Source organism: Falco cherrug, chromosome 4 (genome assembly GCF_023634085.1).
Source record: "Falco cherrug isolate bFalChe1 chromosome 4, bFalChe1.pri, whole genome shotgun sequence".
NCBI lineage: Eukaryota > Metazoa > Chordata > Aves > Falconiformes > Falconidae > Falco > Falco cherrug.
In genome coordinates this window covers 83,214,520-83,240,745 of record NC_073700.1, presented here as the reverse complement: position 1 = coordinate 83,240,745, position 26,226 = coordinate 83,214,520, and the positions used below count along the sequence as shown (strand labels likewise).

At 36.4% G+C, this 26,226-nt stretch overlaps 1 protein-coding gene across 8 annotated transcripts in view; it reads left to right on the top strand.

The window, feature by feature from the left end:
- The window catches only part of SNX13 (sorting nexin 13), a 67,573-nt gene extending 50,012 nt beyond the window's left edge, over positions 1-17,561 (top strand). For 3 of the 8 annotated variants that reach the window (XM_055707706.1, XM_055707702.1, XM_055707707.1), the window contains exons 18-26: positions 1,096-1,268; positions 4,007-4,114; positions 5,024-5,134; positions 6,402-6,563; positions 7,786-7,857; positions 10,256-10,401; positions 12,178-12,246; positions 13,375-13,487; positions 13,985-17,561. In XM_055707706.1, coding sequence (XP_055563681.1) covers positions 1,096-1,268; positions 4,007-4,114; positions 5,024-5,134; positions 6,402-6,563; positions 7,786-7,857; positions 10,256-10,401; positions 12,178-12,246; positions 13,375-13,487; positions 13,985-14,232 — 1,202 coding nt within the window. In that variant the 3' untranslated portion in view covers positions 14,233-17,561. Of the gene's footprint in view, positions 1-1,095; positions 1,269-4,006; positions 4,115-5,023; positions 5,135-6,401; positions 6,564-7,785; positions 7,858-10,255; positions 10,402-12,177; positions 12,247-13,374; positions 13,488-13,984 lie in introns of those variants that run through there. The other 5 variants (XM_055707703.1, XM_055707704.1, XM_055707705.1 and 2 more) reach the window with 5 other exon arrangements.
- Positions 17,562-26,226: the final 8,665 nt, after the last annotated feature.

The following is a 26,226-nucleotide window of genomic DNA, read 5'->3' as shown; positions in this document are numbered from 1 at the left end:
CTCATTGAGTGATTCCTTACATTGTCAGCAGCTGCCTCTATCCTAGAGCTGCTCCCTGGCTGCTTAGACCTTGGCGTTATTACTTGAGAGAAGTCAAGGCTGGAAGCATAACAGAGATTGGAGATGATGATCAGTCAGGAAAAGTGTATTTTATGGAGCACTGGTGCATTGAAAAATTCATAGAACTTGATTAAAAAGTATTTTCATCTAGCCACTGGAAAATTGTGGTTACTGGTTATTGGCTCAGTACTTACAGAGGCAACAGATAAAACATACCACTTTAAACTGTGCAGTGTAAACAATATTGGTTCTAGGTTATTCTGTAGATTAAATGAAAGTTTTCTTGAAACAAGCTCTGTACTGGGAGAATTCTGTGATGGGGGAATGTCCAAGAGAATATAAATATTCAGTGGAGAACAGAAAGATGTTTAGTTCTGTTTAAGATAGATCTGTGTTCTTTCCAGATATAAATTTACTTCTCCATAGAAGCCGTGCACGCATGTATGGACACACAGAATACATTATATATATGTGTGCACTCACACACAGAATACATATGTATGTCTGTGTATATATAGTTTCTGTTGACTCAAGTAATGTGTGGGGGGGTATTTTTTACCTCACAGTTAGTAAGAAACTGCTGATGTTAGTAACAAAACCAAATGCTTACAGCTTGTTAGCACTGTTTTGTATTTATAGATGTTTTTGATGGACAAACTTTTGTAGTATGATTAGAATACTTTGCAGACTTGAATTTCTTCTTTCACCTCTGTCTTGAGTTCTTTAGGTTAAAATTATTTTTAAAATATCTTTTCAGTATTCTTAAAAGTTGAAACCTTTTCTATTCTTTGTTTCTGTTTTGCATGTCAGTGAAACTTGCCTAACTAAGGCTACTTAATCTAAGTTTACATAGTAAGTTTCTGGAGGGTATCCCTTATACAGTGTTTTGGATAAAGGGATGGCTTACTCTTCTGCTTGCATGCCCATTTTTGTCTTTCAAGTCTGTCATTCCAGACATTTCTTCACTTCACGTTTGTGTCCTTTCGTCTTCCTTTCTGTTTGTTCCTTTTTTTTTGTTTGTTTTTAAACTACTAGTCTATGCTGACTCTGACCCATATGCTGTGGCAGGAGTGTGTAATGACCACGGCAAGACATACGCACTGTATGCTATCACAGTCCATCGGCGAAATCCAAACAGCGAAGAGACATGGAAGACATACCGGCGCTACAGCGATTTCCATGACTTTCACATGAGGATCACTGAGCAGGTAATTAATCTCATGAATCTTTTAAGGTTTCTTTGAAAGGTGCTTTTTCTGTGTGGTGGTATGGCATGAGTGCTGGCTTTCTCAAAGTGACTTAAGATGTGGGGTTGAAGCACTACATTATTTTCTGTTGAAGTGTACTTTTTTTACCATTTATATCATACCTTACTTGTACTGAGCAGTTTACAGGTGCATGTTTATATAGTTTCATACCTGATGGCTATATAATTGCTGTAACACAAGGAAATGAACTTAGAAAGCTTTTCCCCCTGCCACCTCCTTTGCTTAAATTTACTTTAAAATGTTTCCGTGGAAGTGTTATTGGTCTTGAACAGCGTTGTATTTCGTTTGTTATTTGTCGCAGAGGTTAAGAAATAAAAGCTGAGCTAGGGAAATAGGTGTTTAGGTTTTAGATGAAATGTTACAGATCGGTGGGGTCTTCAAAGGGACAGCTGTTGGCAGTTCAGTGTACTGCTAAACAATCTGCCTTTTATTGTTGTACTTGTATTCTCAGACTCTTAACCCTTCTAACATGAAATTAAAAAAAAATAGAGACTTGTATGTAATTCACCAGCTGGTAGAAAGTAGAACCTGCTGACATGAAAAAGTGTCAAAAATGCATTGCTTTTAAGAGGAGGGTGAAATGCTTTTAAACCAAGCCCTTGGAGAAGTCAGATTTGACTGTATAACCTTTGAACTAGTCAGAAGTGTTGGATTATATCACTTTACCCTGCTACTAACAGAGAGGCAGAGAGAACAAATTGTGTGCAGGTAAGTTAGAGTTGTAAAGTCACAACAGTAGTGAAAATGGAAAAGGCTTTTTTATTAGAAGCAGACATTTTGTTGAATACTTGTATTAATAATAAATATTGTATAACTTGTAATAAACAAAGTCTGACATTGCTCTGAATTTCTGATTATCTTAGTGTGCTGTCAATAAATGTGAAATTTTTGTACTCTTCAAATTATTTTTTTTTCTTTTTTTTTTTTAATTTTGTTTAAATTAATTCACTGTTTTGAACAGTCCCTGTTCTTTTGAAACAGGTATGGGTTCCTGGATCTTATAGTGAGTTAGTGTTCTGCTGGTATGGGGCAATCATTTAAAACTGACTTACCAGTAAATGACTAGAAAAAAAATAGCAACAGCAAAAATTTTCAAAAGAGAGAAGCTCAGAAATTTCTTGTTGCTAAATCTGCTTTCTTTGAATTTACAGAAAATGAAAACATTATCCTAGAACACTGAGGTTGCAAAAAAAAAAAATAATTCCTGTGTTTCATTGCACCTGAGACTCCCAACATTTTTGCTTTGTTTTGACAATAAAACAGACATTCCTACTGAATTTATGGGGCACAGGAATGTCACTGATAGACTGAACACCCTTCCTGTGTCCTTGTCCGAGACATTGTTTTTGCCATGTTAAGGGTAAAGGTTAGCATCTTTTAAATAAAATTAATAGGAAGGGCAGGGATTATTGTTTTTCAGAGAAAATAGGTGCTTGATCCAAAATGGAATTGAAGTTAGCTGTGCATAGTATCTGTGTGTGCTCTTTTCCTTAAAGTAATGAAAGATTCACACCAGTTTCTTTATTCAGTTATGTAATAAATACTATTTGAAGTAGATATCAATATTTAAAATAGAGGCTGTTCTTTGCTTACATTGCTTCTGTTTGGATACAAGTATTGAAATAAAAACTAGACCATCTTCTGTTCATTTTTTTTTCCCCACATGACCTATTTGCAAGGGAATGGGATTTGTAAAAGTTGGAAAGAGTTATTCTTTGGTGCTTCCTACAGGCCATAAATGTTATACGAGCTCTGTGACCTTCCAAAGTTTAATGTTGTTTTCACAAAAAGACACCTTGCAGGGACTGAATGGAATCAATCTCATTAAATTTATAATTCTGTGGTCTTCTTTAGAGAGAAAAGTGTACAACCTTTCTCCAGGTTATTTCTTAAAGCCTAGGTACTATACCTTTATCTCTTTACTGCCTTAAAATACTGTTTTTTATAGGAAGTCTGGATTTTGTGTTTGGATAATCCTGATTCTTCAAGTTTTATTCTTGTCAAGTTTTTTTATTTTTGTGCATTATAGCAAATATGTTCAACCTTCTTCAGCGTTAAGGCCTCTTCGTTCCCTGCTGCTTCCAACACCCATTCTTTCTGTAAAACCCTAACAGTGGAATACATGTCAACCGGTGCCAATCGCTGTCATTACCTGGAGAAATGGCATAGGTGATGGCATATCAAGCATGGTATAATAACCTGTGTGTAAACTGGGTGCTGCCATCCACTCCAGGGATAAAAGCTTAATCATTTCCTTAGTAGGTTTGATCAGGAGAGGAAAGAAAAGATGTTTTAGAAAAATTGATAATTTTTCTTGATGTAGTCTCATAACCGTGCTAACTTCTGCCCAAATAATAATGATAAATAATGATAAATCTTGAGCCTAAGCCTTTTGCACGCTATACTAGTCTGTATTTCAAAAGTGAGTTTCATGTGTGTGTGCGTTCAGAAATTTTGTCCTTGACGGTCTCCTGAGAATTTTCGTACATTTGGTCTTGACTGCCTACCTTTCATTTTGGCTTCTCCATGGAGTCTGATCCAGGCTTGATGCAGAAATTGTCAGGTGCTATGTGGTAGATAAGAATAGGTGAATGTAAGATCCCTCTCATTTCTGAGCTTATATGGTGGCTTGAAACTCTTGAAAACAGAACAAAAAAATTTTATCCTTTTTTTTTCAGTTTGAAAACCTTGCAAATATACTGAAACTTCCTGGCAAAAAGACATTTAACAATATGGACAGAGAATTTTTGGAAAAGAGGAAAAAAGATCTAAATGCGTATTTGCAGGTAGGCTGTTACGGTTTTTTTGCTTGTGTTCTCCGCTGAAATTCTTCCAAGGCAGAAAATTTGGTAGCATGTGCTTTTTCTTTTTAAGAAAAAAACCAAAACAAACAAAAAAAAAGCTGTGTTGTAGATGGTACGCAATCCTAAATAGTATACTGCTAGAACTTAATATTTAATAAGTTTGCCTTTTCTTTGCTGTTTTGGTTTATTCTCAGCCAGTTCTGTCACTGGTAAGGTTCCATCTCTGTTAGTTTTGAGCTCTATGCCATTAAACTTTTTTCCATTACGCTCCTGTTGTGGTTACTTTCTCTTGCACTGTTGCATAAGGATTGGTGTGGCACCCACTCTGGCGGTGCAGCAAACCACACAGCTTCTCCTTTGAGATACAGCTTCTATCAGCCTGACTAAAGGAATTCAGTTATTTCACTTCATAGGAACTTTCTGGTTAAGCAGCACAAAAATATGGAGCAATTCAGTGGATGTGTTAATGATAAATAATGAAGATGAACAAAACGTAGTGAAGGCTGATTGTTCTGTTCAGATTGCTAACACTTTTTTCTCCTTTGTGTGAGAGATGTGCCCCATTTTTAATAGCAACATTTTTTCCAGTCACAGCTTTTCACTTTTTTTTTTCCCCTTGGAGTTTTAGAGGCAGTTTTAGTGGTCATAAATGTGCGTATTTTTCTGTAGGATGCTAGAATTAACCTACTAGTTAAAATAATGGGAATTGCCAGGGAGCACATCAGTTTTATCTTGAGAATAGTGTAATGTTGGAATAAAATTTAGAGAATGAATGAGAAAATATATTCCAAGATGTAGTGTCTTTGTGCATGGTAAACTTCTACTAAACAGAATACTATGGCCTGTTTCATTATTTATTAAAAAACAGCTTTTGAAAATTATTTTACACAGCTCTTGTTAAATCCTGAAATGATGAAAGCTTCTCCAGCTTTAGCCCATTATGTGTATGACTTCCTGGAGAATAAAGCCTACAGCAAAGGGAAGGGGGATTTTGCACGGAAGGTAAGAATGTTTTGTACTGTCAAGGGAACTTTAGAGCATTCAGTAGTGCAGTGATCACATTAAAGAGATGTTGAACTGATATTAAACAGCTATATAGCACTTTCAAAACAACTTGCAAGTGAGTTGCTTTGAATACTTTGTGAGTGGCAAAGTGTCTGAGAACATATGGAACCAAACATTTACCATTTTTATAACAGGTAAATTTATTTGTATGACAAGGAAATAAAATTTTCAAATCGGACACAGTGTATTGCACCAAGGCTACTTTGAAAGTGTGTTTGTTGCAAGTTACTTTTCTGTCAGACATCTGTGATTTCTTTTTGTAATCTCATTCCTTTTAATTTCTTTTTTCAGTTCTATACTCTTTATTAGTGCTGTTACCATGCTTTCCACTTTTCAGCCCAAAAGATTAAATGCATTTCCCTTCAAAAGCAGCTGTTACGTATTTAGCTGTTGTAACCTTTCAGAGCTCTGAGCTGTGCATCCTTTTTGTTAAGCCACCAGGACTCTCTTCAGACAAATGATTCTTGACCAGTTTGTGTGGGCGTCTCTTTGCAAATGTAGCTATTTCTAAATTTTCAGTGATTTTGATACGAAAAGCATCTGTGACTGTATTGTCACTTCAGGTTGTTGTTCTACCTCAGTTCCTTGATAAATATTTAACTGTTTCACTGTTAAGTATTTATGAAGGTCTATGTAATGACTGAGTGAGATTTGCTTCCCAGCTTTTCAAGTGGAAACTTAATTTTTAAGGACATCACTCTAGTATTTGTGTCTGTTTGCGCTGAATTTAGAGTATATACTGAAAGAAAAATATTAACAGTTTATATGGAACTACTTCGGTTTTAATTATACTTGCTGTGATATTAAAGCATATTACTCCAGTGCTGTTTAAAAGACACATGTTTCAAAGATGAGTAGTTGAAAGAAGTAGTGAAACATATGGAAGTAGGAAGCTTGGAAGGGAAAAATGGCATTGAATGGATAAGAAAAGGAAAATAAATTCAAGCTAAGAATAGCTGAGGGATGGGACATGGAAAGGACTCAGGAAAAAGATCTGCTGAAAGATGTAAATAGCTACAGTAGGGCTGTAGGAATGAGAAATATAAATGAAAGTGAAGTTAGCACATTATTCTGCATTCTGCAATGAAGTTAAGCAATTTGAGTACGTTACTGTTCTCTGGTACAGTGTGATACTTCTCATAGTATATTAACTACTGGTGTCCTCATAAACTGTACAATTCTGGTTAAACGTCTTCCCCTTCAGATGGACACATTTGTAAACCCACTGCGTAACTCTATGAGAAATGTATCAAATGCAGTCAAGTCTCTCCCTGACAGCCTGGCAGAGGGAATGACTAAAATGTCAGACAACATGGGTAAAATGTCAGAGAGATTGGGACAAGACTTAAAGCAATCATTTTTCAAGGTAAGAAAATACTTGATAGTTAATACATACTAATAATTGGAGATTAGCTATCGGCTCATGTAAACTTACGTTGTATACTATAATGAAGGGTCAAGTCATCAGACAGGAAAGCAATCTGTTTTATTCCTACACCCTTTTAATAAGGTGCAGCAGTCATTATGCTACAAATGTGGAGTTCTTTTTGCTATTAAGTAATACATTTTCATATGGCAACTACAGACTGTTACAGTGGTCGTTCTTCACTTAATTCTACTCAGCCACTTGAGAAGAGTATGAGTCACTGATTTTCTCATTTTTTTTACCAACCATTCTCATAAAGCTAGTTTGCTGCATCTGCTGCTTTCACCAGAAAAAAAAAAAAAATTCTTCTGAAACTTAAAATAAGAAGATAGCCTCTTTTCTGCTTATTCCTTGCTGAAATCTGTTTTTAATTAAATTTTCTTTCTGTCTTTCCTGCCATCTTTCCTCATCCCTTATATTCCTAATATTTAATACGTTAGACGTGGGGAATGGTAACATTGCATACTATCTAGAGATCTTAATGAAAGTAATAATCTTCCTAACATGTCCATCTTACCTTCCTTTCTCTTGCCCTCTTCTTTCTGTGTGTAGCTGCAAGGTCTGTGATCAGGGATTGTTCCGTTTTGTTTTACCAAAAGAGTTACACGTGGCAGATGTAGAATAGCAATCGAGATGAATTAACTCTTAAACCATGAAAGGGAATAATAAATCTGGGAGAGTGTGTGTGTATGCGTATGTTTCTTTTCTGTGGTTGTTTTTTCATTACTTGTGAGATAAAGTGACTAGCTCTGGATTTTCTCATTGCTGGTAACTTCCCTAGTGTGTGACTAACTATATGATATGCAGTTATACTCACTGGGAAGTCTGTGACTAGGCAGGACTTAAGATCAAGAGGAAACATGAGACAAAATACCAGTCTCCTATGAACTTGTAGGTGTTTTTCAGTTGAAGCATTAGGCATTTGAAAATATGTCGATTGTCTTAAAGCTGTTGATAACTTTTTGATAGCTATAGAACACCTACAGGTCTGATTTATTGGAAGATGAAAGGAGTACTGTGTATTTATCTGTGGTAGTATGCAACTGACTTTTGACCAAATGTCAGGTTTTATTTTCATAACCAAATATATATGAAAACTATCTGATTTATTGGTATTCAAAAGTATTTTTTCCTTCATAAACGCTAGCTTTTTTCATTGTAGGTGCCTCCTTTGATCCAGAAGACCTATTCAGATCCTGACCATTGTCGTGTTGCAGCACCAATTGATGACAATGTGAGTCTGACACCTGTACTTTAAAAATTGACTCCTCTAAAACCAAATTAATGACTTACTTATTCTTTGTTAAACTGTGTATTTATTGTTTTCTGATATTATACCAGGCACTTACAGTTCTTAACCTTTTAAAAAGAAAAATATATGTCCATCTAAAAGTAACATATTGGTTAGTACTAAAATGGTTTGCACAACAACGGAATAACTCAGAATGTACATGCTACTGCTTCTTTGTTTGGGGGTGGGGGTTTGGGGTTGGATTTGGATTTTTTTTGCCCTCCTCCCTCCAATTTTTGTCTGTTCAAAGATAGTATAGTACCAGATTGTTAGCATCATTTTAGTTTGCATTTTATGGATTCTGATTTCTGATATGTGACCTTTTCAGGAGCATTTGTTATATGGATCAGTAGTGTTTTCTGTATTGTTGTAGAAAAAAACCTTCAGAATATGTTCCAAAATAATAAAATTTTAGCATGTGGGTACCTAAAATGTATGAAGTAGTAATGATAGAAACTTGAAAATGAAGTTTAAAGCTCTTGAGGTTATCATAAGCTATGGTATGTTGCTGTTGTTTTGATGATACATGTGAAAACAATTGGCAAAAACCTTTTATCTCTAGAGTAGGACAGAAAGGCCATAAGATTACTAGTGATTATATGCAATTTGCTATGGTTGTAAATCTGCACCTGTTCTGTCCTTCATGTTTCGGGTTTTTTTGGTCACATGAAAGCATTCCAGTTTGTCTTCCTGTGCATAACTGCTATGATGGCTTGGTAGATGTATTTTTGCTTAGACAACATAGCCTTGAGTTCTTCTGTGTTTTCTTTTTCCCCATTATTTTTCGCTGTATAAGACTATATCCCTAAGTTTGTAATTACAAAATCTTTGATACTTCTGAGTCTTCTGTTTTGTACAGGCAAAAAACAAAATAATATCATTCAAGTATATGAGCAGCTTCTCTGCAGGTGTTTCCTTGATCTTCTGCAAAATGAATAGAACCTACAATTCTTCATAGCTTCTAAGTTAACATGCCAAGTGTTTCTGAAAGGCAGATTTCAAATGTTTTAAAAGCTTTCATCTCTCAACTGCTTTTTAAAGATGCATTTTTCACAATTTACAGCCACTAAATCAAACAAAAAGTATGGCAGTTTGAATGGAATTTTACGTGAAGAAGCAGTACAGTAAAAGCGAGGCATGGATCTATAGAATTTCTGGCTGGATTATGAATTCACTGACTGGGTTCCAGTTGCCTGTAAAGATGTATTTATGTAGTCCACCTAGCTGTGAGATCTTGCTACTTCTTCTAGTTTAGGATTAACAATATAGTGCAAACTACCACTCTCTCTGGTAGAGCTGTATAAGATTTCACATACAAAACAAAACTCTGAATGCTTAGCATGTAAAACTCCTAATTTAAAAAAAAAAAAAAAAGTGCATTAAATCTTTAAATCTTGCTAAGGATACAGTAAGATTTTAATTAATCAAAAAATCAAATCAGTTTGTTGTACTTGAGATAAATGTTGTGGTCTCTTGTACAATGCAACTGTAAGTCCACATGCTGTCTTCTTATGCAATAGCTTAACAATACATAGGCTTGTATTTGGGCCTATAAGCAGGCCTTGAGAAGCTGCTGTTGTTTCTACAAGAGAAACATCAATAGCAACTAAGATGACAATCTAATACTTTCATACTATAGAATTCAGTAAACTCTCCCTCAGATTTTGATATTTGAAATAATGTAGATGGTTACTGCAAGTATACGCCATCCATCCTTAAAAACTTTTATGTAGTTGCTGAATCCTTTCTTTTAGGTTTTCTGTAAAAGTTGGCTTTTGTAAGTCAGTCTGTGTAACATCTGCTATTAAATAATAAAATTGTGCTTTTCTTAATCTACAAGCATAAAAGCACTTGATAGCCATACAGGTTAGAACAGTATCATAATAAAAGGCAGTTCATTGCAGTGAAGTGGCATTGTTCTTACAAGGTTCTGAATTTGGCACAGTGTGTCCATAAGAAAACGATGCCAAAGAAAAGCTGCTTCCAGAATTTTCATGTTAGGCTACTGGAAGCAGTTACCAAATTGTTCAGGGACAAGCTCTCTCTTTAGGACATACTTGATTGTATTAACTTTTTTCAACTTTGGCGAAGTAACAGTTTCTTTTTGTCTTATTTTAAAAATCCAGTGGATTTAAGCCTAGTTTAGTTTTCAGTCTTTCTTTGCTGTTAGTGATGTCATAGAAGAATTAGGGAAGTTTTCGTATTTCAGTAAAATACAGAGCAAATTGTTTCTGTCATTGTTCTTATACTGAAACATTTGACCTGTGAAGCAGATACTAAAACTGTAGCTTTCTTGAAGTGAAATAAAAGTTTACTGATTATACTTTTACTTGGTGGTCAGGTGGATGACAATATTCCGCTGAGAGTAATGCTCCTCCTTATGGATGAAGTCTTTGATTTAAAGGAAAGAAATCAGTGGTTAAGAAGAAATATAAAAAATCTGCTTCAGCAACTTATTAGAGCAACATATGGTGACACAATTAATAGGTACTGCTTTTCTTATATAGAGCGATCGTGTGAGTGAGATTATGAAACTGTGTATAAATCCTTTTTGGTATTTCCTAAATTATTGTGGTTTAGATCTGCATGCGTTCCACTTTGAAGAGGATCAATAAACCAAGTACAAACGTGGTGTACAATGGATGTAAACACAAAACGTTGCTGAAAGATGAATTCCAGTAACTCTTATGTGCCAGAGAATTTTCAAAACCACTTTTGCATATCAACAAGGGTTCACATTTCTGTGAATGTAACAATACTGATGTTGTGTATGCTTTTTGCCCTGTGTTTTACACTATGCTTTGTTATTAATACTATTTATTACTATTTGTACGATTTGTTTACATCTGTGATGCCACAAATGAATGATACACTGGCACAATCAAAGTATGTGAACTGTACTGAGTTGCTGTGTTAATTTTTTGCTCTCTCACGTCAAAAGGTGGGGCAGGGGAGGGAGAAGGACTGTTACAGGTCTGTTCTGCCCCCCCCCCCCCCCCCCCCCCCCCCTTCTCTGTAAATCACATGTACCATTTTTCATGCAAGTGCAAGGCAAATTAGTAGTGCTAAATAAGTAGCGATTCTTGCCCTCATCTTAGAAATCTACAGTTTCCAGGCTTTCTAATAATCTGTCTCTGAAATGTAAATAAAAATATAGAACAAAAAAATTTCTAGAAACAGGGTTGGCACTAAATTGTTGCTTTGGATTAGTGCCATGAATCTAAAATTTAATTTCTGGCAGGTGAGTAGTTTCCTATTACTTTTCCAGGACATTCCTCACTATATCATTACTTTTTAATCTTCAGAAGTGTATCTGTGATGTTTTCATCGTCACTGTTAGTTTATCAGTCATTGTACCAGTACTGATACAACCATGTAGTAATAATAGCACTGGGTATTTTTCAAATAATGCCTCACGACCAGGTGACAATTATCATGAGACTTGTGCTTCCAAAAACATGTTGCCCTGTTGAACAACTCTGAATACTTTTTTCTATTTTCAGATTGTAATATAACTAGCTGAGTTTGTGCACAGGCTACTGCTCTCTTACTGCAGAGATGTGTATAGGACTATTTTGCTTCTGCATTTGAAGCTATTCCAGATACTCACAGCTTCTTCTGGTTCAGCAGTCATATCTTGTCTTAGCAGGTTCTTGGGGCTTAGTGGCATTCTGCAGCAAAATAGTGTTTTTCTATTTTTTAGAAACCAAATTATGTTTAGGGAAATAATCGTGGGATTATGGTGATACATAGATATGTATATCATTTCTGTAAACATCCTAGATTTGGATATTGAGCTGTGTATATGTGTTGATGAATGAAGGACAAAGTCGATGATCAGTCTGTATCTCCTGTAAAGATTATGAGGTAACTGTATACATAAATATGGTAATTTGAGATTTTAAATAGGTTCTTTGCTTACAGAAGCAGAACTTGTAGTACTCCATGAAAAGGAGCACTCTACAAGCAGAAAATTTATGTAATGCTGATGGGAGATGCAACATCAGTTTTCCAGCCTGCTTAGTCATCGCAGATATACTCAAAAAGAAAAAGGTTTTAGCTTTAGGAGTCAGCCGTGAACTTAGATTTTTATCTTGAGAATCAGTGTTTGCTTTCCTAGTTTGCAGGTTTATAGAACCTACTTACAGAGTTAGAGAAAGTTGAAATAATACTTGTTTTTGCACTAGAGTGTTCTTTAAAACGCTATACTTATGTGTTCTCTGCTCTAAAAATTAAATGAGAGACCGGTTGCTTTGATTTTAGAAAAATCGTTGATCATGTTGATTGGATGACATCTCCTGAGCAAGTAGCAGATGCAGTGAAACGCTTCAGGTATGTCTTTTACCATAAGTGTAAAACATGAAGTACTTGCCATCTGATGTCTGATATCTGTGTATCCTTCCTATTCTTTTTATGTGAGGAAATTTATTACTGTACAGAATTCCAGTTGGAGCATACACTGCTTTTTACATGTGTTAAGTGAGAGAAAGTAGTTGTCACATGAAGAATAATATTTTTGAGTTTTCTCATGTTCCTTAAGAAGTTCTTTGTTAACCAGTCTAGAAGAGCTAGAGTATGGGTATAGTTATAAATTTCATCATATTACTGGGTGAAATGTCGTTTGCCTTGATGAAGGCATGTGCATGCCTTGCCTTAAAAGGCAAACAATTATTACTAAAAACCGCGTAGCTCTAAGCTAGTATGTTTCACATGTGGGCAGATAGAACAGAACTGAAGTCCGAATTTGAAAGTATCAAAGCTCTGTCATTACATTTCCTGAAAGTCTTACAGCTTCTGCAGTGCTGTTGAGTGAGACCCACCCACCTTGCTGCCTTTTTTTTTTAAATGGTGTGAAAGCGTTAAAGTAGGATAACATATTAGCCAAAGGGTCACACTTTACAGGCATTCTGTTATTTTTTAATAAAACCAAGTATGTGCGCTGCTTATTCAGAAAAAAATGCCGTTCACAGATGTAAAATAGCTTTTTAGGCAGAGGCATATCTTTTGCATTGGGCTTTATGTGACACTGAAACTACTTCATCTCAGCTTTAGCTTGTTGATAGGCTAACTGCTGTCAGAGATCTAATGAAGCAATTAATAGATGAAAGCGTAGTCTCTCAGTGGCAATAGACTGACTGGTGAAGAAAATCTTAGGTATATTTTATGTAACAACTATGTGGCATTTTAATGCTTTTGTTGTGCAATATTTTCTTAAAATTTTGTTTCATCTGATTCTTGTACTAAAAAAGAATATGGTAGCTACTTAATAGGTTGAGTGTATTGTTCTTCTTGCTTGTGATTTCTTTTTGTGCCTTTTCCCTTTTCTAATATTTGAAGTGTGTTAGGCTGTGTGCAAATGACTTTCTTGTATTTATTTTATGAGCTAGCTTTGAGGGATTAAAAAGAGCCTTTCACTTGATAAAATGTGAATGTATTTTGACAGATTTGCTTTTGTTACAGAGATGCGTTTTGGCCCAATGGCATTTTAGCAGAGACTGTTCCACAGAGGGACAAAGCTATTAGAATGAGAACAAGAGTGGCAGGGAAGACTAAATTACTGGAGGTAATGCCAGGTAAGTGAGCCTGGGATTGAAGCCTAATAATCCTTACCATAGATTGTTACCGGAATTAATGTCGGTATTCTTGTTGATATTTGAAATGTTGAAAAATGTCGACGTATAAACTGTGTTTAAGTAAAAAGGTTTTTAATTATTAAAGCACTGAACATTTTCACATATACTGTGACTTTGCAACTGTAATTCTTAGAACTAAGTCAGTATTTAGTTTCACTAGAGGATTTTAAGTTTAGTGCATGAAGTACCTGTATTCCATTACATCATGATTTCATGTAAAATAACATGTTTCCGCATACATAGTGTAAAAGTGAAGTAATTTTCAGAAATCCTTCTGCTGTAAGAGAACTTTTAGTTTAGTCATGCTGTGGATAATAGAGGCTCTGTTACTTCAAATTCCAGGCTATGTAATTTGAAAGACTTAATATTCAGTTTAAGTTTGCTGTTAACAGAAGCAGAATTTAGCTTAAACTTCTGTGTAACTTTCATTTTTATAGATGAACTGAAGCACATCATAGGTGCTGAGACTACTCGGAAAGGCATTCTTCGAGTCTTTGAAATGTTCCAGCACACTCAGCTGAACAAGAGAATGGTGTATGTGTTTCTGGAGAGGTTCCTAGAAACATTATTTCCGGAAAATAAGTTCCATGAGCTCTTCAACAAACTGCATTCACGGTCAAAGCAGATGCAGAGGTATAAGCAGAGACTACATTGTACTCAAGCGCCTTCCTTACAGAAAAGGTGACACTTGAAACCTATTGAGCTGGTGTATGTTTGTCCAGGACTAATTACTTGGGCAGATTCTCTGGGGCTTCAAACTCACATGCTGTTATTTCTGCACCAGTCTTGTAGTGTCACATATTAGATTATTAATGCATCTGTAAGACCTGTGGATCTTCTCATCTTCACTTGTAATTCAACCACTACCAAAAGGGTTTGTGTGTCTTAAATGATTTGGTGCGTCTTCATGCAACATTGAGAAGAATACTGGCTCAATATGTAAGAATGCTGATTCGTTCCGTTCCTGAGTCGATGGTTTTGCCAGCAATGAAAAGTGCCAGACTGTTCAAGTAAAGCACAACTGTGGTGATAAAATGGAAGAAAAGGATGTTTTGGCACTGGGAGATAGTGCAATGAGTGAGAATCAGGTGGAGTCATTCTATGTTATGACTGTTGAGGCTCTGTAGGGCTCTTCTAACATTCCTGTAAAGACTGAGCTAACAGGAAAAGCAGTCTCTGGAATACCACGTTCAGAGGAGAGGGGAGAAATAGTTATAGCCCTATCATAAAAGTACATTTATTAAAGAAAAGTTGAGGTAATGTGGCTTCTATGCCACATTCATATCACCTTTCATGTTTTGAAAAATCTACTAATGTTAGATCTAATGGGGGTTTTACTAAAGACAGAGGTGCAGTAGAAACAAACCCTCTATTCTGGTTATTCTGTAGCTTTAAGGGCCATATTCTGCTCTTACGGCGTGTGGCATACATTTTGCATGTAACTTCAGTGGAGAAGGGGCATCATATTTAAGTTCAATTGGCGTATTTGAACATATGTCAAGTTGATAGTTGTAGAAGGAAGGGGGTACATGTTTCAAAGAGGATAGACATCATGAGAAGAAGATGAGGAAATTGCACTAAGACACAGTTTACATACAACTCCCCAGTAAAATCTGAAACTTTTTTTTGGTATAAAAGACTATGTCCTACTTAATTGGAAGATTCCTTACCTTTTAGTGTGTAAGCCTCATAGGGGAAAATGTTAGAATTAGTTGGTTCCTTACAGGTAAAAGATATCATTAGTCATATGCGAACACTTGGAAATTCCTGAACGCATCTCAGTGTATATATGAAAATAAAAAGGAGATAAACTACAATATTTTTTTAAATAAGTTTTTTATTTTTTGCATAGTGTAAGATTTTAATAAAAATTTGACATCAAGGCCCCACATCCATCTGTTTCGTTTCAGTGAAGAATTTCTGTCTAATTAAAAATAAAGTAACAACTGAATAATCCTGGTTGGCCACAGCATATCTCAGTTTGTGTTTTCCTTTTTGTTAGTCCCCTACTGTTTGAGCACCACTGTCCAGATGAAAATAAAGCAATCCTATAGAGTCCGATTTGGGTTTGGTTTGTGGTGAGTTTTATTTTTTTCCTGAATGCTAAACACAGGGTAAGGTACAGGTATTGATCAAGGATCCTCATAGCAATTTGTGTCTTAATGGGAACAAATGATCCTTTTAAGTGAGGGAGGAACACAGACCTTTTATGAAAGTGTTCTAAGAAAAGATAGAAGGCTCTCAAAGGACCTAGTTAAATTGGCTGAAGCCTCTATATAGATCATTTTTTCTCATGGACTCTATTAATGCAATGTAGCCTTTTATCATACTACTTAATGACGATCATATTGTACTGTTAACATTCTCATACAGTATGCATGGGCTCAAGTGCACTTTTTTTTCTTTGTTGCAGAACTAAAAACTGTAAATGAAATCCCTTTCTTTTATAATCCCTATGAAGACAAGTTGGTAAAATGTAAGAACCCTTCCCTCTTCCTCTCTGCAGGTCCTGTAGAAGCGTGATGATTAAGTGCTGTTGAATTTAACAAAATCTTGAGTTCTGTGTGAAGTAACCAACATAGCCAGCTCCTATTGTTTACATGACCATATCTTCCTCTGATGTCAGGGTGCTCAGGCGTGCCTGACATCTGACTGATGAAAGATGGTTCGGCAATTTGTTCTTGGCGATATAGCAAATATATCATTGATCCTACAAAATCTACTTTATGTCTTTGAAATCACTGAATTTGTTATGCAGTATGCAAATGGGAAGTTCAAATACTCTTTTGTAAAATCTGTGGAACCTATTAAGTCTCTGTAGGTACCATGAAAATTTTCAAGAGAATAGTGATCATGCGCAAATTTGAGTGTTGGGGTTTTTTTAATTATCTGGTACATTTCTGTCCAAAAATGAAATAATATCTCTAGGAATGTGAACAGAACATAATACACCGTGTTTATTAGTCATTTTACTTAATGAATTTATTACACACATATACCTATGCACACATTTATATACATATGTGTGCATGTGTATATATATTTAGTTACAGAATGTGGCTTCCTGATTCAGTGGTGCCTGTTGGCTGGCAAGAATCATCAGAAAAGAATACTTTTTGTTAAAAACAGTTTGGATGTATCTTTATTTAAATGGTTTTCCTGTTGGATGATTTACAATACTTGCCCTGTCAACCCATGCAGCCTATTCTGGAAAGTTTCAAAAACTGAATGTTAATATACAGCACTTAAGTGTCTGGGTGTATCTTCTGGCCTTTGGGTGCTGTGACTGGCCACTGAAAATTGTGCCATTGTCAACAAATGCACTTGTTTTAGCCTTAATTATTTTTAAGAAAAAATGAACATTTGACTTTTTCATTTGGTTCATCCTCAAGCTTGTGCTGCTGGTGTTTGCTAGAACTAAACAGTAAATTTTAAGTGCTACCAGAATGTGTACCAAAATAAAAACATATGAATTCCACAATCTAAATTTTAATTTTGTGCAATATTTTCATTTAATGCATGTGTATTTGAATAACTGTAAAATAAATGACTTTTTAATGTTTTGAAGTCTAGGTTAAAAATGTCTTCTCAGCTGAACAATTTTGCATTCTGTTGTTGCGTTAGTTTATTTAAGGACTTGTTTTAAAAGTCTTCATTTGTTACTCCTTTCTTAATTCCCTTGTTCTCAATGACAATTGCTCATCTGAGCAAAGCTCGTCTAATACAAGGGAGAAATCTGAAGAGCACATCTCATGAATATAGCTGTTATAAATTACTTGTGCATATCATTGTACAGTAAGTGTCAGCTGTGTGCCTAATTGTTCTATTGAGCTTTTTCCCTCCCTTCCCCTCTCCTTTCGTTTCCATAACAAAGAATGAACATGAAACAGGCTGCCATGGTCGCTTCTGCTGAATGGCAGAGGACTCTGAATTTTATTTTATTTTTTTGGAGTTTGCATTTATGTTCTGTCCAATAGAAAGCTAAAAAATTACACTAATAAAGTATTAACAGGATTATTATGAGTCTCTGTTTATTTTTTAAATAACTTTCTTGCTAGCAGGTATGAATGTTCCTCAAGTCTGGGGAAAAAAAAATTTCCCTAAAGATGAAAATATTGCTGTTAAATAAAACAATCATTCCTCGATTATTTTTTTTTAACATTTTATAAACTGGTTTTGCTTTTAACAAATTAATCTCTACATTAATTTTCAACCAGCATTTGCAGAGTTCTTCATTTTAAAAGTATGCAGAAACAGTGGGAATGTATGGTGCAGGAGTTCTTTTATGTTGTGGGTTTTTCCTCTTTGGCCTTTTCCCCTGGGTTTATTTTTCAGCAGCTGGATCTACCATGGGAGCACAATTGTTACCCTTGATATATTTATTCCAGCTGTTTCACATTCATCAAAAAGATGTCCTGAGCTACAGAGATGTTAGTTCTTTGACCCCAGGATAAAGTGTTTACTGCTTTCACTAACTTACTTTCCTACAGGATATAGACAACGTCTCAGAATTTCACTAGCTGTCTGCAAGTTCTTATTTGTTGAAGTTGTTATCCTAAGAAGATTTCTTGGCAAGAAATGCACTCAGTTATAAAATTCTTTTAAAAGTCTTAAAAATATCTGCCATTTGCTATGTGAGGGTAATATGTGTCTGTGGCTAATTTAACTCAGTCTATCACATTATCTGGTTTATTTTGGTTTGGATGTCTAGTGAACATGTGAGGATTGCAAATTTTTTTGTAAAGTTCAGTAATCAACATCACTCTGCATTGATTTATTTAACTACAAATTTCATTACTTAACTCCTGGAAGAAAGGAAATTATATCATGAAAACAATGAGCTCACTGTACATATTTCAAAATAAATTAAGTTTTGTTTTCATGAAACACTTGAAACATGTATGCCACTGCAGTTCCCCCCCGCCCCCCCCCCCCCCCATGCACAGAGAAATATGAATACTTATTTATTCAAATATCTCAAATAACTTTCTCATGCTGTGTCTCTTTGAATTACTATGGCATGTTGGGATAATCTGCATGGGTCAGTTAAATTATTTCAAATCTGGTTTAGCAAGGGCAAATTGGAATTGTCATTTGACTTTTAGAATTGCAATAGTACATAAGTAATTCTGAGATCGGGTTTAAGTGGAGAATGAGGTTAAAGTTGAGTTTGTTGACAATCAAGAGCTACTTATTATGAGGAAGGAATGTAGCTTTCAGAAACAGACTTGCTTTTCTTTACTGTAACAGTTTTAAAATCAAGTCCCAAGTAGCCTTTTGAGTCTTTGTGCTGAATTTTCTTAGCTTGATGTCTAGAATCATGCTAATTCTGAATTAACTCGAGAGATACAAGTGGAAGCTTCTGTTACTAATTTACCTGGAGTTCTAGGTAAGAGATTCTCATAAAATTGTGAGAATTTGGAACACGTTAATTTAAAACATATGGAAGATGGTTCTGAGAGTTGGTTGGTTATTCCATGTCAGAATTTCATAGCCAGAACCTGAAAGAAACTCTTACTTTTTTTTTTTTTTTTATTATTTCTTAAGATAGCCAGTGAGTACAAGGGTAGGTACAAAACTTTCTTCGCAGAAGTCATCTCGTGTTAGCAAGGTACAGGTTTCTTATTTTTCAGTGTGAAGTTGCAGTTAGAATTTGATTATTAAATATGATGTTTTCCTTTCGTTTTCAAGGCCTTTCCTTTATAAAACATTCCTTTATAATCTGCTTAAAAAATCGGTTTCACATCTTACTTGCTCTAACTTACGTTCTCTGTGTTGATATAAATCACTAGCTTCCCAGTAATCCCTAACATGATTTTTTGCAAACAGACAAGGCCTGTTTATACTTAATGTAAAACCACAAGAGGTATTTTGTGGAGAAAAGGATAAGAGCTTCATTCAATATTCTGCTGTCTTGGGTAATCGTATCAGTGCAAAAGTGAAACTGGGACATCATGCGGTTGGAAATCCACCAATTTTGTTGACTTTCTGCAGTGCTGTGTAAAGGAAACATGGTCCCAAAGTTCTCCTGTGTATCATACATCAGAAACCCAGGGCATTTTTCTTACATGTAGGTTCTAAGTGCTCCTGAGGCTAGCGGTTAACAGTTGTGCTAAATGTCTGAATGTGTTACAGCCTAACTGTTCTGCTAATAAGATAAATGCAGCCTGCAAAAGTGTTATTGACAAGGAATCTTTAGAACAAAGATATGGGCTGTCAACAGTGAAAATTTGCTGAAGTACCTGAGCGATTCCAAGTGATGCCATGTATAAACGTTTGTGCTATTTCACTTGCTATCGGATCCATCTGACTTTTTTTTTTTTTTCTTTTTGTATTACCAAGAATATTGTAGTCTTTATAAGATGTGTCTTCTTAAGCCATAAGAAGAGTGGTAATATTCCATAGACAGCTGTTCATGTAGGTGTAGTCAGCTTGGGAGTATTGGGGACAGGAGTAAAATCATGGATGGTGCTGTAGAGGATATTAAGTAATATTCTTTCCAAATAAAGTGGAAGTTTATTGAAGTAAGAATACATAAACAGAATTACTTAGCAGTCATTTGATTTATTAAGTTACATTTTTGGTGTTACGGTACTTGATATGACAAGGGTTTTTATTGTGGCAAAGGCTCAATTTATTGTGACAAAGAATCAATTGCATAGAGATCGCAGCAGGTTATCATCGCTAGCTTGTATGGGCTAGAGCGCAGGTGCATACTGGACAGGAAAACATCGATCAATACTTTTCTGGCTAAGATGGGATAGAGAAAGTTCTGCATTCTCTGTTCTGGTGATGTCTTCTCCGCAAAGAGATAAGGCAGTAGTTACACCCTTCACTCTACATGGTGTATGAAAATGTGGTTGGGTTATATTCTGTGTGCAAGATGATTACTAAGTCCATAGTTAAGGAAACCGGAGTGTTAATTCATGTCTCAATAAAATGACAGTCGCAGCTTCAGCTATCTCTGTTGAGAAGAAATCCTTCACCTGATTTTCATCAATGCAGTTAGTAAAATCGTGCACTTTTGTGGCCACGGTAATACTTTTCCGTGTAGTATCATGGACTAGAATTAATAAGAGTCCATAAAGGGCTACTTTTTTAATTTTTAAAATTATTTTAATTGAAAACTATCCTACAGATGATTTATTTTATGCCAAGTCAAGTGATCATTTACCGAACGGAGATGTGCTTTCATAATGGGTCCATTAACCCGTTTTTTCAGAAAACGAACAGTAAAACTTTGTACAAGCACAATATTCTCTCTGTTTCCATTAGCTTAGAAACTTGAATAAAATGAAAAGAAAGCAATGCAGAAGAAAAACGGAGATGGGTCAGAAATACCCCTCAACTTCAGAATTATTTTGGAAATTTATATAATCAACTTGAGAATTATTTTGGAAATTTATATAAAAAAATCCACCAACCTTCCTTCCCACCCCAACACTTCAGGCTTTTACACTGCTCACACAAGTCAGACTGTAAATAATTGAACTTTCTCAGCATAAAGGGCAGTTTCTTTACTGTTCTATTAAATTTTTTGTGCACCTCTAATAATGTGTACATCTGTGTTGTATTAAGCATTTTATATCAGAGACATACTATTTCACAAGGAATACTTGTTTCCTTTCCCATAAACTATTTCTAGGTTTTATCATAGATTGAGAGAATTACTATCCAAATAAACTGCATAGTCTGCAAATTGCTTTTGTTGATCACATCAAAAATTAAATATCCATTGACCATTCAGATCAGCTAGAAAATATTTGTCTTATTGTTAAAAAAGGTTGAAGTACCACCACTAGGAATTGCCAGAGGTAAGGTAAGCTTTTTATCTGATTGGGTTTTTTTATTATTCAGCAAATCTCATTTTCCTCCTTCTAAGGAAACCTAAAACAAGGAAATCTGAAATATATACTCATTACAACTTTTGATAATACTAGGTAATATGTGTGTATGTTTCGAAGGCTAATATTAAGCACAAACATTCTTCTGTCCATCTTTTGAGGAACTTTACAATTCTGAAATTTAATATGGGGAAATAATAATACTTTTAATTCTTTTCCTTTAAAATAAAATACAGCGATGTCTGTTTTGAAAAAATTTTTGGTTGATTGTTTTCTTGAGGTGTTTAAATCTTATTTATAGTATTTTTATATTTTTAATAATCCCTCACATCAGAAGTGGGGAAAAAACAAAACAACAACAACAACAACAACCAAAACAAAAAAAAAACCAAAACAAAACAAACAAAAAAAAAAAGAAAAAAACCCCACCAAACCCCAAAGACTGACATACATTTGCGTGTCTTTTCCAGTGACATGGGATATTTTCAGCTACTTTGAATATTTTCCATTAAGTTGGTCTTGAAATACGGACGATGTAAACACCTTTATGGTGAGTGGTGTCACAGATCCATGCATTGCTCAAGCAGCACTGGACTAGCTTAAGGGTAGAGGGGCTGTGTCTGTAGAGATGTGGGCAAATTATTGCACGTTGTGGGAATTACAGATGTTCAGAGCATGGGAATAGCTGCACTGGTAAAGAATGCTTTTTCATTGTAAATGCAGGCAAGGAGACAGAGTAAAATCTTGGCTAACAGAGTCGGATTACAAGGTGGTAGTGCAAACGCTGCATTCATGAGTTGCTGTCCTTGTGCCTGATTTGACCATGTATGCTTTTTGCCTTTTGCGTAGTGGCATTTCCATAAATTAATTGAGAAAGAAACCACGTTTAGGACTTCTGTTTCAGGGCCTGTCTTTTATGGGTGTGGAATAATTTCATTTAAATTAATCTTCTCTTTACTATTAACAGTTCCACAAGTAAGATAAATTCCATTGCTTAACACTAACAGCCTGCTGCATCTTTTAGGTCCTTTCAGTTCACACAAGACCTAAGAAGAAAATCTTGCAAGGATAATGGCCTGAGATGTAACATCAAGTTTTAAAAAATTCTTCTATTGACTTTTTTATGATAAAATTGTTTGAAGTAAAACAGACTTTTCTAGTCTTGTTTTTGCTTAGTAGGTTTTGCTGCAGCAGCTATTTACTAAGTGCAGGAATTTATACGAGATGTTTTTTGTTAAACTAACTAAACTTACAAAAAATTTAAATAGTTCCAAATACATTTAAACCATATAAAACCCTATGTAAAACTTGCTCTGTTTCAATTATATGGTCACTATTTAACCGTTCTTTATTCCTCAGATTGGTTTGTTACAAGCACAACCGGGATAGTATGCTTATAAAGGCAAATCTATTGTGAAGGAGATTGTAGAGTGTAGTCCGCGTGTGGAGGGTTGAAGGACGCATGTGACGAGGTACTCATGGACCAGCAATGAAGTTACTGAGTACAATTAGGAAGAAGTGGGATAGAGGAGCTGAAACTCCAGATGTAGTTTCCCCTTGAATCATAGAGGTTAAAAAGAAGTCAGGTAGCGGAGTTCTTGGATATAGACCCCTTCCTTCCATCCATCCATCCTTCCCGCTCTGTGCAGGGTGTTTTGGTTATGGTTTATGGCTTCAGAATGCAGGGAGCTTTTCTCTTGGCTTGATTTGCTGCTGACATTTCATAAGAATAGTTGGTCATATGAGATGAAAGCAAATACTTTGGAAATATTTATGAATTTTGATCCAAAACTTCATGACAGCAAGTTCCAGACCTCTGTTCTCATTTAATCTAACTGAACCACGTTGCCGGTCTACATTCCTCTCTCTTTACAAAGCGTTTTATGTGCTGTGGTTTTTATCAGCGTGTGATGAGCAAATAGGGCCCAAGATCTGCTTGGTATAAAGAAAGTGATTGTATATGTCAGTATGAGCAGTGCATGCCTTAACGGAGCTGTGGTGGGGGAAACTGACACACAGCAGGTGTGCAAGGAATAAGCAAAAACATTTTATTATGATAATGATCATGAAACTGAAGGCCAGAGAATGTGAACTATTTCTAAGGCCCCTGACATTTTCATCAAGTGGTCTTACGGTACGCGCTTGCCATCATCTGTTCAGCTGTGGGGAGTTCTGAGGCAAAAAATGTTAATTCAATGCTGCTGTCTTTTAAGAGAGTCCCAAACCCTCATGTTATCACATGAAAGTCAGTGAGCCTAAAAATGAGTGGAAGGTGTAGCTTGACGTATTTTCTCCCAAAGCACTTGGAGTCTGTGGATTGCAGCGTGTCTGGGGGTGGTTGGTGTTTCGTCGTTAGGTTTGAGGGGGGCTGCAGTGAGTGTATTTCTGAGCCCCACAGGACAGGGCTGAATATTTGCTGCAGACAAGCACAGTGCAGGATGGGTGTATCCTTACACAGCTGGTGGTAAGGTCCACCAAGATAATCTGTTTGGTATTTCTGGTGCTTTTGGGAAAGAGGGAATTGCCTGCTTTGAAAGTTGCTCTGTGGCCGCAGACCCTGCTTAAAGGACCTGTTGATCCTTTTGTTTCCAAGGAGGTTTTTCTAAAATTCCTGGGGCTGAGGGTTTACAGAGGTTTCCAGGATTTAGCAGTTAGACCTGGCAGATCTTCTACATAATGTTATTCTACTAGAAGGGGATTTTTGAGTCAAGGACCTCAAATCAGATCAAGATGAATGACCAGTGATGTCTGCAGGTTGATTTGCTGAAAACCTGCAGTACCTTCCCTACTAGGAGAGAGGTTCGGAGGAAGACCTGGTTGTGTGGAGCCTGCACCGAACAGGGGAGGCCTTGAGGAGCCTCCAGTGAGCCCTCCAGCTGGGAGTGGGCCTGGTCAGTGCCAAGCCTGTGCTATGGGAGCATCCAGACTTGAACAGGGGAGGCTGCCCAGGCAGTGGAAGAAGGGTTTTGCTTCCCACCATGTGGCGTGACCAGCTTATAGCTCCTGTGGAGGCATGGTGTTCAGGTGTGGTGGTGTCAGGGTGATCGCCTGCACCCTCCCAGCTGAACCTTCTCCTTCAGGGAGCCCTGAATGGAGCCGATACACCATCACAGTCCTGCCCAGAGACTGTACAAGGCTCTGTGGGGAACGACTGGAGCTGTTGCATTTTACTTCGTTGCTTCCCTGGGACTCCAGGATAGTGCCCCACGGGTTTCAGCTTATTCTCTGCACAACAACTATTAAGACAGCCTTGAATAATGCAGATAACAAAATACATTAGTTTGCCAGCCTGCTGCTACTTTAAAGCCCTGCATTTAGTGCTACTTGTTAGACTAATTAAAAAAAAAGAAAAAAATCAAAAAGAAAATTAATCTCATTGCGGTCATGCAACACAGACATATGTGTTTCCCTTAGTGTATCAGCCTGGATGACCCAGCTCCACGGTAGCTAGGCACTTTTACCCTGTTGGAAAAAAACCTTCTAGCTACAGGTGTTTTTCTTTTCCCGTAGGGGGGTTCTAGAAGGTCACAGAAGCATGAAATCTATCCTAATTCAGCTTAGCTGCTAATTACATAGAGAAAGGGAAGTGTGACTGAGTATTGAGTAAATGTCAGTTGGCACCTGTTTTCACAATCTCAATTTGTTTTTCTTCTCACACCATATTACACCTCTTAATTTAATTTGTGACTGGCTTTTTCTCCTCCCAGCTGTCCAGAGCTGCAGTGCACACGTTCCAGCTGGTGCTACCGGGGTCTTTGCTCGGTCCAACGACTGAGCTGAGCAAATTACCAAGTCCCGCAGCCGCCCAGGGTCTTGGCGCTCCCTCGCTGCCTTATCTCCCTTACAGGCTGGTAATTTGATTCCCTGGACCTGAAATGGAGTATACATATTTCAAATAGCTTTAAAAAGTCTTTCCCATCCTCACTATGTTGTTTTGGGATTAAAATGGACCTTAAGGAACAGTGGCCCATTCAGCAGCTTTGCAATAATTATGATGCTAATGTTGATTCAAGTTTGTTTTTTTGAACAGGAAAGTTCCTAATGGTATTTGCAGAAGGGTAGGCCGCCTGGCAGTTGTACTGTGAGTGTGTCACGTGTAAGGGCTGCATTCTCCTTTCCTCCCATGTGCAAGCACGCGAAAAGCAGCAGGGCTGGAGAAATCCAGCATCCCACCCTCGTGCCCCAGAAAAGTTTAAGGCAGTCCCAAAGTGACGTTCAGAGAAGTGGCAAAATTTAGTTTCTTGGTTTTCAGGCTATGATAGCTTAATCCTTCCTCTCTAGAACAGCCATCTTCAAAAATAAGATGCATGGCTGTCTGGCAAAATTAACAGACTGAAAGATGATGAATTTTCAAGATACAGAAGCCAGAGTTATCTCCAGAGCTTCCCGTTGTAGAAGTCAGTGTTCCAGGTCAGGAAAGAAGATTGCTCAGCCCTGTTGTCCCTGAGCAAATGTTTCTTATCTTCTGTCAGCTCTATGAATTTCTAAAAATTACAGTGTTTGTATATGATGGTGCATCCAAGTAGGATGTTAATTTGCTCTACAGAAGCTAATCTAAGTTACCAGCTCTGACTACCACTGTAACCTGTTAGCTCAGGATACTTCCATCCCAGTAAGCTCATTGTTTTACAGAACTCATTGTCACAATTGCTAGTTTGCTGTTATTGTTGCAAGAATATGACTGCTGTTAGCAAGTTTTGGGGATTTGGGAAAAACCCTGTATAGTAGTAGTACGTTCCCTGCGTTAAACGATACAGCTCCTTTTCCTCTCCATAAGTTGTTCCAGAGAGTGAATATGTTAACAGTCGTCTTTGAATAGTTAGATTGAAAACACA